The 14,953-nt window shown below is 39.3% G+C and overlaps 1 protein-coding gene across 1 annotated transcript in view; it reads left to right on the plus strand.

Moving 5' to 3' along the window:
* SIPA1L1 (signal induced proliferation associated 1 like 1) overlaps positions 1 to 14,953 on the plus strand; it is a 138,237-nt gene that overhangs the window by 33,582 nt on the left and 89,702 nt on the right. The window contains exon 4 of the mRNA XM_052646386.1: positions 9,450 to 9,624. Coding sequence (XP_052502346.1) covers positions 9,450 to 9,624 — 175 coding nt within the window. The remainder of the gene's footprint in view (positions 1 to 9,449; positions 9,625 to 14,953) is intronic.

Consider the following 14,953-nt stretch of genomic DNA (forward strand, 5'->3'; position numbering starts at 1 on the left):
TGAACACTGAATGATGATAAAATAATCACTCGTTAGTAGCCGTTTACATCGGAGAAGGCAATGGCACCCCACTCCAGTACTCTTGCCTGGAAAATCCCATGGACAGAGGAGCCTGGTGGGCTGCAGTCCATGGGGCCACTAAGAGTCGGACACGACTGAGCAAATTCACTTTGACTTTTCACTTTCATGCATTGGAGAAGGCAATGGCAACCCACTCCAGTGTTCTTGCCTGGAGAATCCCAGGGACAGGGAAGCCTGGTGGGCTGCGTCTATGGGGTCGCACAGAGTCAGACACGACTGAAGTGACTTAGCAGCAGTAGCAGCAGCAGCCATTTACATGCTTTATCTCATTTCATCTTTATAAGCATCTTGCTGTTATAGATAGTATAATATCTCGTGCTTACTTTTATAAGTAAAAAGCATAACTTTTCAAATCCAGTAAATGTTCAGTAACCACTCTTTGCAGATTTTTATTAATAAATACTGTATGCTAGTAAGACACAGTCTTTACCTATGAAGGAAACAAAGTCATAAATTGCTATAATAAAAGGTGGGTTTAATATAATGAGTGTAATAACAGAACTGTTAACAAACAAGCCAGTGGGGCCAAGTCACGATTAATCAGATGGGTCAGGATGAAATGGACCTTTCATCGGTCCAGAAAATAAGCGATGTGGTGGTCTAGACTCAGAACAATGAGAACAAAGCACAGCAGGATAGGAGCTTGGGATGTGGGTATGGGACAGCGAGCAATCCCGCTGAGCAGGAGTGTCAGGCAGTTATAAAAATAGATATTTTTTTTATTGAGCAGTGACTAAGCCAGGAACTGTGAAGCAATTTACATGAATTATTTTAATTAATCCTTAGAATCCTTTGATATATATGCTATTATTCTTGCTTTGCTGATAAGAGTACTGAGGCACAAAGAGGGTGAAGGACCCCCCCAGATCACAGTTAGGATATGCTGGAGGCAGGTCTTAAATCCAAACATTTCAGACTCCAGCGTCTGCTTTCTTACCCAATACACTCTACACCCCATCTTCCCATTCTCTCCCCTTGAGTAGGAGAAGAAACTGGAAATATGGCTCCAGGTTTTATTGCTACCGGCTGCAGAGCTTAATATTAAGTATAACATGCAAAACCCAAGATCAGAATAGAACTTAAAGTAAAATTGCCAGTCTGCAGTAGAGAAAATTGGAAGACCTGTTTTCATTAGGAAATGTCAAGTTTCATGTACATAGTAGTGATTTTATCTAAACCAATATCTCCACTGTTTTTCTAGATACTTATTGAAAATACAAAGAAATGAAAACATTTATTGGATTCTCTGTTCTTTAAAATGTTGCCCTTCAAATTATTGAAGTTAAAGGGGTAAAATAATCATATCTAATTAGGTCTGCAATATACATCTCAAGAATAGATATAAGGAAAAAAAGCAATCTTTATTTGATAATGAATAGTGCTGTTCTTTTGGTTTAGGGAATAAATGAAATTCTTTGCTGACTTAGCCTGTTCATTGCCCTGGTGCATCATTTTATTGATGATAAATGAGTTTGACCAGCCACTTCTCTCTTTGATTCAGGCATCTGGAGTTAAAGAATGAGCCGTAGGGAAAACAACATTGTCTGTGAATGAAGCTTTGGCAAAACAACAAACACTCCTGGAATTTTGATCTTCTTCTAGGTTACCATATCAGTTAATGCATGTGTAAAGCTCAGAGGGCCACCAGATTGGTTCCATATGTACATTATCAGGAAGAAATATACGTGACAGTCATCAGATCAGGGAAAGAAGCCCGTGGCATTGGTCTCTTTCTCTTGTCTGCACACAAGTAATGATTACTCTGCATGGGTTCATCCATGCTATTTGCCTGGCTGAGGCTGATAGGTGGGTGACTGAATGGAGTCCTTTCTAGAGGTAAGGTTTATGATTAAATGACTGAAAGCAGTAGTGTTTGGAAGACGTTTGGCTTAGTAGGACTGTAGTTTATAGTGAAGGAACTCAGCATGGCTAAGACCTGCAGTAAGGACTCTGGTTCACAATCCAAAAAGACTGAGGAACTGATTGTAGATATTTCAGTCTTCTTGATTTTAAACTGAGTTGTGCTTTAAATTCAGCTTTAAAATAAAAAGCTAGTTTCGCTATTAATAATACCTTCACATGAGCCAAAAATCAAAGTGTTTACATTGAAGGATCCCATTTCTACCCTGTTCCTATCTCTCAGCTCTCTTCTCCCCTCTGGTTTCTGCTTTTATTAGTTTCTTATGTATTCTGATGTTTCTTTATACAGATACACCAAAAATGCATATGTAGTCTTATTTCCCTTTTTCTTATACAAAATATAGCATGCTATACGCATTTCCATTTTCACTTAGTAATATATTTTGAAGATCTTTCCATGTCAGTACACAGGAAGTTTTCCCATTGTTTTTATGGCTGCATAATATTCTGTTTAGTTGCTGTACCAAAGTTTATCTAATCAGTTTCTCTATTAGTAGACATTTAGATGGATTCCAGTCTTACTGTTACAAACAGTGCTGCAATGAAGAGCCTATTCCTATATAACCGAAATTCATCTTAATATCAAATCAATACAGGTACATAAATCATCAATTTAATAGCAGTATGAAGCTTTCTATTTTTGTGAGAACTTTTACAAAACATTATTATAGAATATTTATATAGAATGTGTTTATTGAATATTTCCCTTATATGTGTATAGAATATAAAATGTGTGTCTAGAATATTTCCTTTACATTATGTCAAAGATAAAAATAGAATCTGTGCACATGTATATAAATAATTTTGACAGCATTTCAGACAGATTTTTAAAAAAATGATTTTCCTTCCCAGTATCCATATGTCATTTTTTAAAGCAGTTTGATTTTTGTTAGTAAATTCCAATGAGGATAAAGTTTCTAATTAGCATTTTTTTCACTCCCAACACTAAATTTTTCTAATCTCTTTGTCATTCTTTTGGAGGACAGTACAGTGATAAATCTTTAGAAAGTAGTTAAAACAGTTATCATGTTTGTGAAGAACAAACCAAAGTAAATGCTGTCGATATGAATCGTGAGGATTTAAAGAATGAGTAAGGTCTTCATATCTAATGGCAGAATAACTTGCCTCAGATAAGTCTACCTGCTAAGAATAATCAGTGCTTTTAAAAAATAGATTTAGACTTTTGCTTCTAGAAGCATGGAATAGATGCATTTGCTAAGTACAACTACTGTATATGAAGCCAACGTGAATCTGAAAGGTGGAAAAGAAGGAAGCAGACTGGCTGGGGATCTTGGGATGAGGAAAACCATAATGGCCACAAACAATATAAACTGAAATAAGAGGAATTTCTTCCCCTGGATTAGAAAACAAAGTACACCTATAAAATCCCTGCAGCGTACATCACAGTTGATTGAAGACTTAAAGGTAAAGACAAAGATGTATGCAGCCACCGTTGCTTTTCAGCGTAGTGCTAGAAGGTCTAGTCAGTACAATAAGGCGAGAAGAGGAAGGCACGTGGATAAAGGGAAGGAAAACGCGAACGTGTGCCTATGTCAGGTAACGAGATAGTCTGTGTACAAAACCCCAGGAAACCTACCGAGACATGTTAGAACTGCAGGCTGTGTCCAGCATGGTTGTGTGATTCAGCATCAACTCACAGACATTGGTTGGATCTCTTTTGATGAACATGGGGAAATGGAAAATAAAATACAGTACCATTTATCATCCTTCAATAAAAAATGAAATAGAGAAACCGAAAACAGCCCCACACAAATATATCCAACTGATTTTTGACAAAGGTATAAAAATATTCAAGGGAGAAAAGGCAGGCTTTTCAAACAAAGGTGCTGAAACAATTACATAGACAAACTAATGAACTTAACCTCACACACTATACAGAAATTTATTTAAATGAATCATAGGTTGAAATGTAGAACTTTAAAAATCTGTGACAAAAACATAGAAGAAAATCTGTGACCTAAGGGTTAGTGAAGCGTTCTTAGATATAATATCAAAATCTTGGTTTAGAAAAGAAATAATTGAGAAATTTGGATTCATCAAAATTAAATCATTCTGCAGCAATTTTTTCTTGGGGCATTTGCTGATTTGTAAGAGGCTTGGGGCTAAAGTGTGGCCAAAGTACAGATTAAAAGTTAGGTGGCTACTGTTTAGAGTTTTCATTGATTTCATGGGACCTGCAGAAATAAAAAACAGAGGTCAAGGATCACTGAAGAACTTGGATTTACTTTTTAAAAAATCAAATTGAAATTCTAGAACTGGAGGGGGAAAAAAGAAAACCCCAGAAGTTAAAAATCGCAGCAAATGTTTTACAGAGCACATTAGACACAACAGAAGAGAAAAATGGTGAATTGAAGTTACCGGAAAATGTTTAATTGAATAATGTAGACAAGAAAACATGAGAAATACAGGAAAGTGCCTGAAAGACATGTGGGCCACAGTGAATACATATGTGTAATGGAATTCCCAGAAAAGAGAAAGAGAAATTAAAGCAGTATTTCGAGACATAATCAATGTCTGAAGAAATACCCCTAGAGAAGTTTCCAAAACTGATGAAACACACACAAAACAGAGTCAAGGAACTCTGCCTATGATAAGCAGGGTAGACACAAAGAAAGTCAGATATAGGTCTATTGTAGTAAAAATTGCTGAAATTAAATGAAAAAGAGAACAATCTAAAAATAGCCAGAGGAAAAAGTACATTCAAAGAAGAATTAAGACAATTGGATTAAAATTAACCATTTCCTGAGCTGTAAAACATAAAAGGTAGAAACCACATTAGAATGCTGACAAGTCTTTAAAAATGTAGACGGACAGATTTACAGTGGGAAAAAAATGGAACAGTGATCGTCTGAGGCAGTGATTGTCAGTTGATACAGGCATATACAGCAAATGGGAACCAGGGGGCTTGGGATGAAAGAAATGTTCTGTATTTTGACTGAGTGTGGGTTTGTTAGAAATCAGATGCCTCAAACAGATGCAGTTTACTGTCCAGAAATTATATGACTTGAAATGGAGGCAGATTTCTATTTCCAGCCAAGATTAAAAGAGAAGAACTGGATTTACTTTCCCATCTGAAACAACTTTTATAGACTAGGCAAACCAATGAAACAGTGGTTTTTATGATGTTGGAGTCAGGCAACAAAGGACAGTGGGAACCAAATGAACAGTGAAAATCACACCAGCTTTCAGCCTGAGTTCCCAGGCTGCTCAGCCAGGAGGGGCCACCCAGTCGAAGCCCAGAGGTCTCCCTGAGTGAAGACTGAGATGTGAGTCCAGGGAGATAAGGATTTACTGAGCTGGATACTGGTGCTTTACTCACCCAGTCATGTCCGACACTTTGTGACACCATGGACAGTAGCCTGCCAGGCTCCTCTGTCCATGGGGATTCTCCAGGCAAGAATACTGGAGTGGGTTGCCATGCCCTCCTCCAGGGGATCTTCCCGACCCAGGGATCAAACCCAGGTCTCCCACATTGCAGACAGTTTCTTTACCATCTGAGCCACCAGAGTAAATGTGAGTATTTGAGGAAAGTATTTGCAGCCAGGGTAGGAACCACCCTAAGACTGAGCGAGGCAAATCCTCAGACCTCTGCGTGGCTGAGAACAGTGTCTGCTCTCAACAGGCACCCTGGAAAACCTCATAGTTCCCATGGCATTGGGTAAAATCTTAGAATGACTTTCCCTCAATAATGGGAAAAGGATTATCCTCAAATTAAACAGTACTCTGATAAGACCTGTGAGTTTAAAAGGAAAAACTGAAAGGATCAGATTATTTCCAATTAACTGCCCCAGAGCAAAGCTCAAGCACCCCTCAAGGGTTCCCGACCCACACTTTGAGCACTGCTAGATGATGAGACAGTTCACAGGGAAAGTTTTAAATCCCCCTATTAAAGCAGACATTTTAAAAAGGTCTTGTAAGAAAGGACGACATGGGGGGTTTTCTCACGATCTGTGCCACCCCCAGTGCTGCCTTCTGGTTGTGACGTCAGGAAGAAGAGGTGAAAGTTCAGAACTTCTTAAGAGGTCTCTGAGAACTTGGTAATTCAAACCTGTTTCTATTGATGGAGGGCCCTGACTATATCATGCATATTCCCAGGAACTCTGGGCTGTATAAGCCAGATTTTGCTGTACCTGCTTCTATGATTCTGTCTTAAAGTGCCTATTTTATGAGAAGGAGAGCAACCCTGAATACTGCTGCTCCCAGCTGTGGGAGTCCATGTCACTTTTGGTGGCTGTTGAAAGACACTTTCATCTCAAACAGAACCTTAGTCCTGTTGGATTGACCATAATCGCTTTTTACAATACAAACACTTCCCTCAGTGCTCCATGTAAACAGTTGATATGGAGTTGATATGCAAGCATGGAACTGTAGAGCATGACTCCATGAATATCTGAAAGCAAAATCCTAAACAGTTGGATAAACCCAGCCTGTTTCCAAGATGGCTTCTGGCATCATCATAACTATTCTAATCATTGCAGGAAAGTATTATCTATGCATAGATGTGTTTGTGTCTCAAAAAAATCCTGTTTTATATAACATCATAACAATTCAAGCCCTCCCCAAACCATAGCTCTAACTCCATTTCCAGTTGCTATTTGTCTTGAAATGTTCCTTATTATACTTAAATAACTCCTCCTTTACAACTACTCATGTTCTGGGCAGGGAACAAGGTTGCTAACTAAGGATTCCCGGAACCTGAGTTCAGAGAATGACACCTATCTTGATTCCATTGCAGCAGAAACCAAGGGCACAGTCATAGTGTCACCTTCAAGGATGGAGCACTGACATTCGGCACCATTTCAAATTGGAGGAAATTTGACATTCTAACAAATTTCCAAATCCTTCTAAAGGAGCTTTCCTTTGACAACAAGCAAATATCGGTCTGTTCTGTCTGCGGGTGGAGTCGCCGGAATATGAGAAACCCGCCTGAAGAAGGCAGCACACTGTCTCATTGTGTTTGCCTTCTGCTCCTGCACTGGTTTGGGGGAAGTTTCCTTGCTTATCTTCTCTCCAGAGTGAGCTCTTTTGTATATATAAATAAGTGAGTCCTTTTGAATGTTGCACAGTGAAATCCTAGACCTTTATCTAAGAAGTTTAAAAAGCCACCCACAAATCCAGGGTCACTGAGATGCTTTCCACTGAACAAGTTTTACATTGTTGCATGAGAAGGCTGATCTGGGAGGCACAGAGCCAAATAGCAAATAACTCCAAGCTCCTTCCTTTCTCCAGATTGCTTCCTTTCTTTGGTAGCTCTCCCTGCAGGGAGAGAGTAAGGAGCTGGCTGTGTTAAGGACTTCTTTTGTAACAGACATAGAGCCTACCGCTACTGTTGAGACTTAATAGGATACTCAGCTTAATTGGAAAGCCAAGATGAAGGCTCCACCTGTGGGAGTTCGCTTCTATTAGTCACATTCAGACCTTTGAAGGAGCCCAACTACCAGTGGCATGTGGCAGGTTTTACTCTTTACTTCTTCTTCTTTTTTTAATTGCATGTGGCATACCAAAAAAATGAACTAAATCCTAAAAGTGTTTCTGTTAATAATTAAAATGAAGCAGCAATAATGCAAGGTTGTATGCTATTTTTTAAAAATTTCAACATCGGTAGACACAGTTACTTGGAGGTTTCAGATCTGGAACTTTGCCCTGCACTCACTGGAGTAGGCAGAGGAGAGTCAATTCTGCACAATTACAGAACTCCTAAGCAGCTCTCATGTCCACGGGTCATGTAAAACTTCCGAACCTTCCTTGTCAACTAGTTAGTGAGGAGAGGCTAAAGCAAGCAGGAGTTCCCTGATAACATTTTCTAGTTAACCACCATTCTGAACCATTTGATTCGGAAAGTTGAAAAGAATTGTTTAGGTTCACAGTCCTCTGTGTCAAACAATAGGAGCAGATACGTTTCCGCATTCAGAAAGGTCCAGATTTAGAAGGGTAATAAAATGCTTGCACTTAGAGCAAGTTCCAGTGGAATCTGGGGCAGCACCCCACCATCAAACACGTTAATATTTCCCAAGATATGAATATTCACAGGAAGGAGTAAGTTAAACAGCATTCATTGTCAGCTCATAGGAAATTTTGCTGCCAAATATGTTTGCTTAAGTTTGGTTTATACCTTTCAACTTTGGAATTGCAAATAAGGCGCTGGGGACATATGTTGGAGTGACAGAAATACAGCAAAACAAGCCTGATTGAATCCTGGTTATATTAAGTAGAGCCAAATCCCAGGGTTGACAGTTCATGATCTTGTGTGTCTCTTACTGTTCCCTTTTCTGAACTTCTCTTCGCCTGTTGGTCATATGGGGTAATATTTGCAGGCTTTTGTGAGGAAAGCTAATGTAATTTAGTCACTAAACAGTGATTGGCAGATAGTGGCTATTCAGTAAATGTTAGCTATTAAAATTTTGCCTCTTCCCCCTTTCCTTTTATGAGATAAAAATTTCTTGATAACAGTAGTTGCAGTGCTAGTCTGTAAATAGGCTTCACGGATATGGATTACCCTGATTTCACTGGAGAATTAAATGTCTAAATTTTAATATAAAAATTCCTTTCTTAAATGACTAATACAATTTTAAAATTTGTTTATAGGATGACTAAACTTTCCAATGATGAATACATGTTTTGATTAATGTTATATTTAAATTTCTCGAATGCTTTGTTTTCATTGTGATTTGCCATATGAGGGCCCCTTTTAAAATTTCTATCTAGAGACTCATCGTTTAGAAAAATAACTTGAAAAGTACAGTGTTGATGATGCTCATGCTGTCACAAAGGTATAACCAAGGTTTATAACTTAGTGTATTGGAAAAATGGCCTTGGGAGATAAGTCTTTTCCAATTTTACCTCCCAAAATTTTAAAAGAACTTTAATGGGCTTTTGGTGCAAAACAGTTTAAAGTATATTTTTGTAAAAGAAAGAAACCACAGACATAGAAAATAAACTTGGATGTTTATTTACCATAGTTTGTTTGGTAAACTTATGGTGACCAAAGAGGGAAGCAGAGGAGGGATGAATGCAGGAGTTTGGGATTGACGTATACACAGGACCATATAAAATAGATGACCAAGGAGGACCTACTGTATAGCACAGTGTACCCAATGCTTTGTAATAACCTATAGGGGAAAGGAGCCTAAAAAAGAACGTGTGTGCATGCGTGTGTGTAATTGAATCACTTTGCTATACACATGAAACTAACACAGTGTTGTAAAACAAGGTTTTTTCCCAAAGGCATCTTTTGTAAAATAGACCTTTACTATTAAATTCATAAGGCCTCCTTTTTTTTAAAAGGGGAAGAACAAAAGCAGAAGGATTTCAAGAGAAGAAAGAGGTTAGCTACTTGATGGGCATATGGCCTACAGGACTTACTAGCATTTAAGTGGGCAGAGTGGATCTGCCTATATTTATATGCATTGTATCACCTGCCTTCACAGCTGAACTATCAGCAGAAAGTAGGCATCATGTACTGCAAAGCTGGACAGAGCACGGAAGAAGAGATGTACAACAATGAATCAGCCGGCCCAGCCTTTGAGGAATTCCTCCAGCTGTTGGGAGAACGCGTTCGGCTCAAAGGATTTGAGAAGTATCGCGCGCAGCTTGACACCAAAAGTAAGAAATACTTATACCCTCCTACCAGGCTTATTGTCTTCCTGCTGTGTTGATGTTCGCCTGCTAAGTTACCCGTAAAACAACACTGCCACTAACTGTAGAATACTGCTGGTGATGGGGGAGAGGAAGCCAGTCTCGGACGATTGGCTTTAAGACAATTGAAGACCATAATCAAAGCATTTAGGATTGGAATGTAAAAACAAGTAGTGTTATCAGAAGTGTGAAAGATAGGAAGCAATGGATGGAGATGATGCAGAATTCCTCCTGGATAGTGTTACATAAGCTTCACTGTATTTAGCTGAACGTTAGACTGACTAAAAACTCCTGCAACTTAACAACCATCTGATCCTAAGCCCCAGAAGTCTTGACTTTCATTAACGCATTTCATAATCTTTGTCCATATCTGTGTAGTCAGCCATTGTAGGGTTTTCTTAATCACTTTTATGTTTTACTGTCTTGAGATGTTTTTGTTTATTTTCTGTTTTTACTGTTCATAGTCTAACTTAATCTCCAAGCAAACAGGCTTCTTAGCTTTGGTATTAGTTTGGCTCATAAAATGTGTTGATTAAAATCACACTAGTGCAGCAGTCTGTTTATCGACAGCTCATGAATATAGAGGTTTGTCCATTCCATTTTCCCAGGTGGTTAATAAAAGAGTTAGGTTCTCAAATATCTAGAGTATGTTGACTTCTGCTGTGTGTCTGTGTGGAAGCAAATTTTAAATTTTATCTCAATATCCATCCATAGACACCTGTGACCTGTTTTTCTTTTGAGAAGGTCTTTGGATTAGCACATCTGTATTGCAGTCTATAGTAATCACTCTGATTTTCTGTACAGGAAATTAAATAAGGAGTCAAGTCATGAAAACAGAAAAGCATTCATAAACTCCACTGCAGGGAAGAATTTCCTGTTGCCATGGTTTTGCTGTTGCCAACTTGGAAACGACATGCAAGAGAGCCTATGAAAAACCATAAATAGCCTAGACTCTTAAATATTATTTTAACGTTCCATACTCTGCTTGCGACTGCAGAAAATATTAAATCTCAATATGCCCTTAAATTCTATCAAGATATTCTGACATTTACTCTGTAATTCATTCACATTGTCCCAGTTTGTTGTGTTATGTAAATTATAATTACCACAAAGAGCTATTAAAAGGGTCTCAGAAGAAAATGTAATAAGAGCCTTGATTCTGTCAATGAATGGTCAGAATCGGAGTTGGTAAGATTATTTATCATTTCCTGGTCCTTCACTATCTCCTGGATTTTGCTCAAACTCATGTCCATTGAGTCCATGTATTATTTGTGTATTTACACGTTCCTAGCCATCTCTCTCTCTCTCTTTGGAGAAGGCAGTGGCACCCCACTCCAGGACTCTTGCCTGGAAAATCCCATGGGCGGAGGAGCCTGGTGGGCTGCAGTCCACGGGGTCTTGAAGAGTCGGACACGACTAAACGACTTCACTTTCACTTTTCACTTTCATGCATTGGAGAAGAAAATGGCAACCCACTCCAGTGTTCTTGCCTGGAGAATCCCAGGGACGGGGGAGCCTGGTGGGCTGCCATCTATGGGGTCGCACAGAGTCAGACACGACTGAAGCTACTTAGCAGCAGCCATCTCTTGATGAAAGGACAATATGAGAAATGTAGATAGCAGGGCCATTCCTAAGCAATGTGGCATCATGTCAGGGAGTGGAATAAGCAAAATAAGCACTTTGCACATTTTGCCCCAATAACTGCAAAGACCTTGATTAGTAAACTGCCTCTAGTGACACATTTTACAGTTACGCAATACACTGGTCAAGGGCAGGTTCCTTTTCACTACTACTCTCCTTTATTGCTCCCAGTAACCTTCTGAGGCATAGCTCCTGAAAAGGAGGGTTCACAGGTTCCTTTTCTGTCCTTTCAGAGGGTCATTTCCTAAAGTCATTGAAAAGTAGGAAAGTGTTTCCACTCTAAAGCTTGAAGAAGACAGTATGCATATTTATCTCTTACTCCCAGCTGAGAAGGACTATTGACATCATAACTGAAGGGGGTATTAAACAATAATAGACCAAAAGACATAGGGATCAACCAGCCCCTGCACACCCCAGCAGCCTTCTGCTGGCCATGACACACCCAGAGATGAGACTTTGTTTGGTGTGCTGTGAGATGATCTCGCCACACCTTACCTGATCTTAAATTGTGCTAAACTCTTTCAGTATAATGCTTAAAAAGAGAAAATGCTTTCCAGAACGTGTGTTCCTAAAGGATCTCTCCCTCTCTATGTGACAGTGTAGTTGTCCCTTGGATCTGTGGATTTGTAGTCTTAATCAAATTCAAACATTATTTGCCAAGCTCATTTCATTTTTCTGCACCTCATCTTCTGAATCTCCAATTATATATATATATTAAGTCACTTACTAGTTGTGATTTAATTTTTAACATTTCCCCCTCCCCTGCCCCCCGTGCTTATATTTGGAAAATTCCTGTTAATGTTTTTAAGTTCACTGTGTTTTCTTTTCTTCCAATGTTTCTTAATCTGCTGTTAGTCAATCTAGTGAAATTTTTATTTCAGATATTGTGATTTTCAAGTCTAGAAGTTGCATTTGGGCTTTCTCTCCTTTTTTTTTTTTTCTTTTCTCTGCCCCCTCCCCCCCTTTTTTTTTTTAGTAATCTTATATTTTCCATGTTCTTTTCATTAGGTTCATGTCCTTTAAAGCCTTGAATGTATTTATAATAGCTGTTTCAAACTATTTGCATGCTAGTTCCATCATCTCTGTCATTTGGGGTTTCCTTTTAACAGATTTTCTCATGCTTTTGAGTTACATTTTATTTCTTCATATGTCTGGTTATTTTTGATTGGATACTGGATATTGTGAATGTTTCATCATTGAGGATCTGGATTTTGTCCTTTTCTTTAAATAGTGTTGTTTTATTTTGGTAGGCAATTAAGTGAGTTACAGAACAGTTTGATCTTTATTTGTTCTTACGCTTTTTTAAAGCATGCTGCTGCTGCTGCTAAGTCGCTTCAGTCGTGTCTGACGCTGTGCAACCCCATGGCTCCTCCAGCCCATGGGATTTTCCAGGCAAGAGTACTGGAGTGGAATGCCATTGCCTTCTCCGTTTTTAAAGCATAGTTTAAAAAAAAAAGAGTAGTTCAGTCACTAAGTTGTGTCTGACTCTTGGCAACACACCAGGCTTCCTGGTCCTTCACTGTCTCCTGGAGTTTGCTCAAACTCATTTTCACTGAGTAAGATGTGCCCTCCAGCCATCTCATCCTCTACCACCCCCTTCTCCTTTGGTCATCATCTTTCTCAGCATCAGGGTCTCTTCCAGCCAGTCAGCTCTTCACATCAGATATGAGGTGAATATTCGGGCTCTTTAGTTCCTCTTCACTCTCTGCCATTAGAGTGGTATTATGTGCATATCTGAGATTGTTGATATTTCTCCCAGCAGTCTTGACTCCAGTTAGTGAGTAGTCTATACTCTCTGGCTAATGTATTGCTCTTACTAAGGCATGACTTTTCTTGCACCTGAATACCAGCATATTCAGCGAAGTATCTCTGCTATGGCTGGTCAAAACTTCAATGTCTTCCAACCCTGTGTGAACTGTGAGAATTGTTTGGCTGACAATTCTCTGGTAATTATTTCCCCAATAGTTGCTCTTTCCTTTCTTTTTTTGAAATTGAGGTATAATTGACATACAACATTATATTAGCTTCGGGTGTACAGCATAATGGCTCCGTGTTTTTGTATATTCCAAAATGGTCATCATAATAAGTTTAGTTATGTATCACCATACCTGGTGGGCTGCAGTCCATGGGGTCGCGAAGAGTCGGACACGACTGAGCGACTTCACTTTCACTTTTCACTTTCATGCATTGGAGAAGGAAATGGCAAACCACTCCAGTGTTCTTGCCTGGAGAATCCCAGGGACGGGGGAGCTTGGTGGGCTGCCGTCTATGGGGTCACACAGAGTCAGACACGACTGAAGTGACTTAGCAGTAGCAGCAGTTTTTTTTTCTTGTGATGAAAACTTTTAATATCTACTCTCTTAGCAACTTTCAGCTATTCTGTATAGTGTTATTTACTGTAGCCACCATGGTGTACCATGATGCACCCTGATGTTTTTTCTTTCCCTGGCTTTTGGAACCCCACTGTATGCCTGTGCAGCTTAATATTCAGCCCAAGACTCAAGGGAACCCCTGTGCAGATTTCTGGGCGTCTTTCACTGTGTCGTTTCCTCCTCTTCAGTATTGTGCCCAGCAGATATCAGCCACACCTCAGCCTTCCAGACCTCCAGCATGTTTTGGCTTCTCTCTTCAAATCCCTACTCTGTGTGATTGTTTTGAAAGTACCTTCTGGTAGAAAGCTGGGTAGGATCATAAGGCTCATCTCCTTTGATACTTCTTCCTCCAAGATCACTATCCAGTGCTGCCTATTGTAAGATGTCTTGAGGGGAAAAAAGTTGTTTCAGACATTTTGTTTATTTTTCTGTTTATTTACAATAGGAGAGCAGGTCCTGTACCAAGTGCCAAAGTCCTAGATAGTTTCTATATGTCATCTCATTTAATCTCCGCAAACTCTGCTAGATGCCAGTCATCCCCATTTTACAGACGAGGCGTCTTTGGATTAACTAGGGTGCCCGAGGTTAAGTATTAAGGGGAGAGGCCATATCCTGGTGTTATGGTTAGTGATGTATTCAGAGAAAGCATAAAAGTAGAAATAAGGACAGTGAAGCCCAGAGCTGTGCTTTGTGGCTGTGTCATCCCCTCTCTTGAGCCCTTGGGCTAAAATTACTCCAACAATCTAAAGAGATAGCTCCACTTGTCACGTATTCAGATTTTAGTGTTTTGGTAAAAGAAAGAGAGGCTCGAGGAAAGGAAGGTTTGGTGAAACTGTTGAACCATTTCTTCTTATTCCCAATTTTCTGTACGAAGTCGCAATTTCCCGTTTCATAAATAAGGACTTCCAGCAAGCAAGCTACATTTGTGTCAGGGGTTGGAACAATTCTGCAGTGAAAAATCTTTCCAGAGTGAATTTTTTTCTCCTTTTTTGTTTCCTTATTTGGATGGCATAACCCTAGATAATTGCCATCCCCTCCCACTACAGTAAGTACAAAAACAAGCTTCCCACCAAGCAGTTTGTTATTTGAAAGCTGGAGACCACCCTCATTTTAAGTTGTGTATGTGGGCTATTATTTGGGAAATTATTTCCTGAATAAGGTGCGTTTGTCAAGTCAGCATGCAGGAGACTTAGAAACTCTTGAAAAGCATTCCTTCAGAGCTCTGCCTTCATTCATTTGCCACAATTTTAGTGAATGCATGTTGCTTCCCCCATTTTTCAGCA

This window comes from Budorcas taxicolor, chromosome 10 (assembly GCF_023091745.1).
Source record: "Budorcas taxicolor isolate Tak-1 chromosome 10, Takin1.1, whole genome shotgun sequence".
In the NCBI taxonomy this organism is placed as follows: domain Eukaryota; kingdom Metazoa; phylum Chordata; class Mammalia; order Artiodactyla; family Bovidae; genus Budorcas; species Budorcas taxicolor.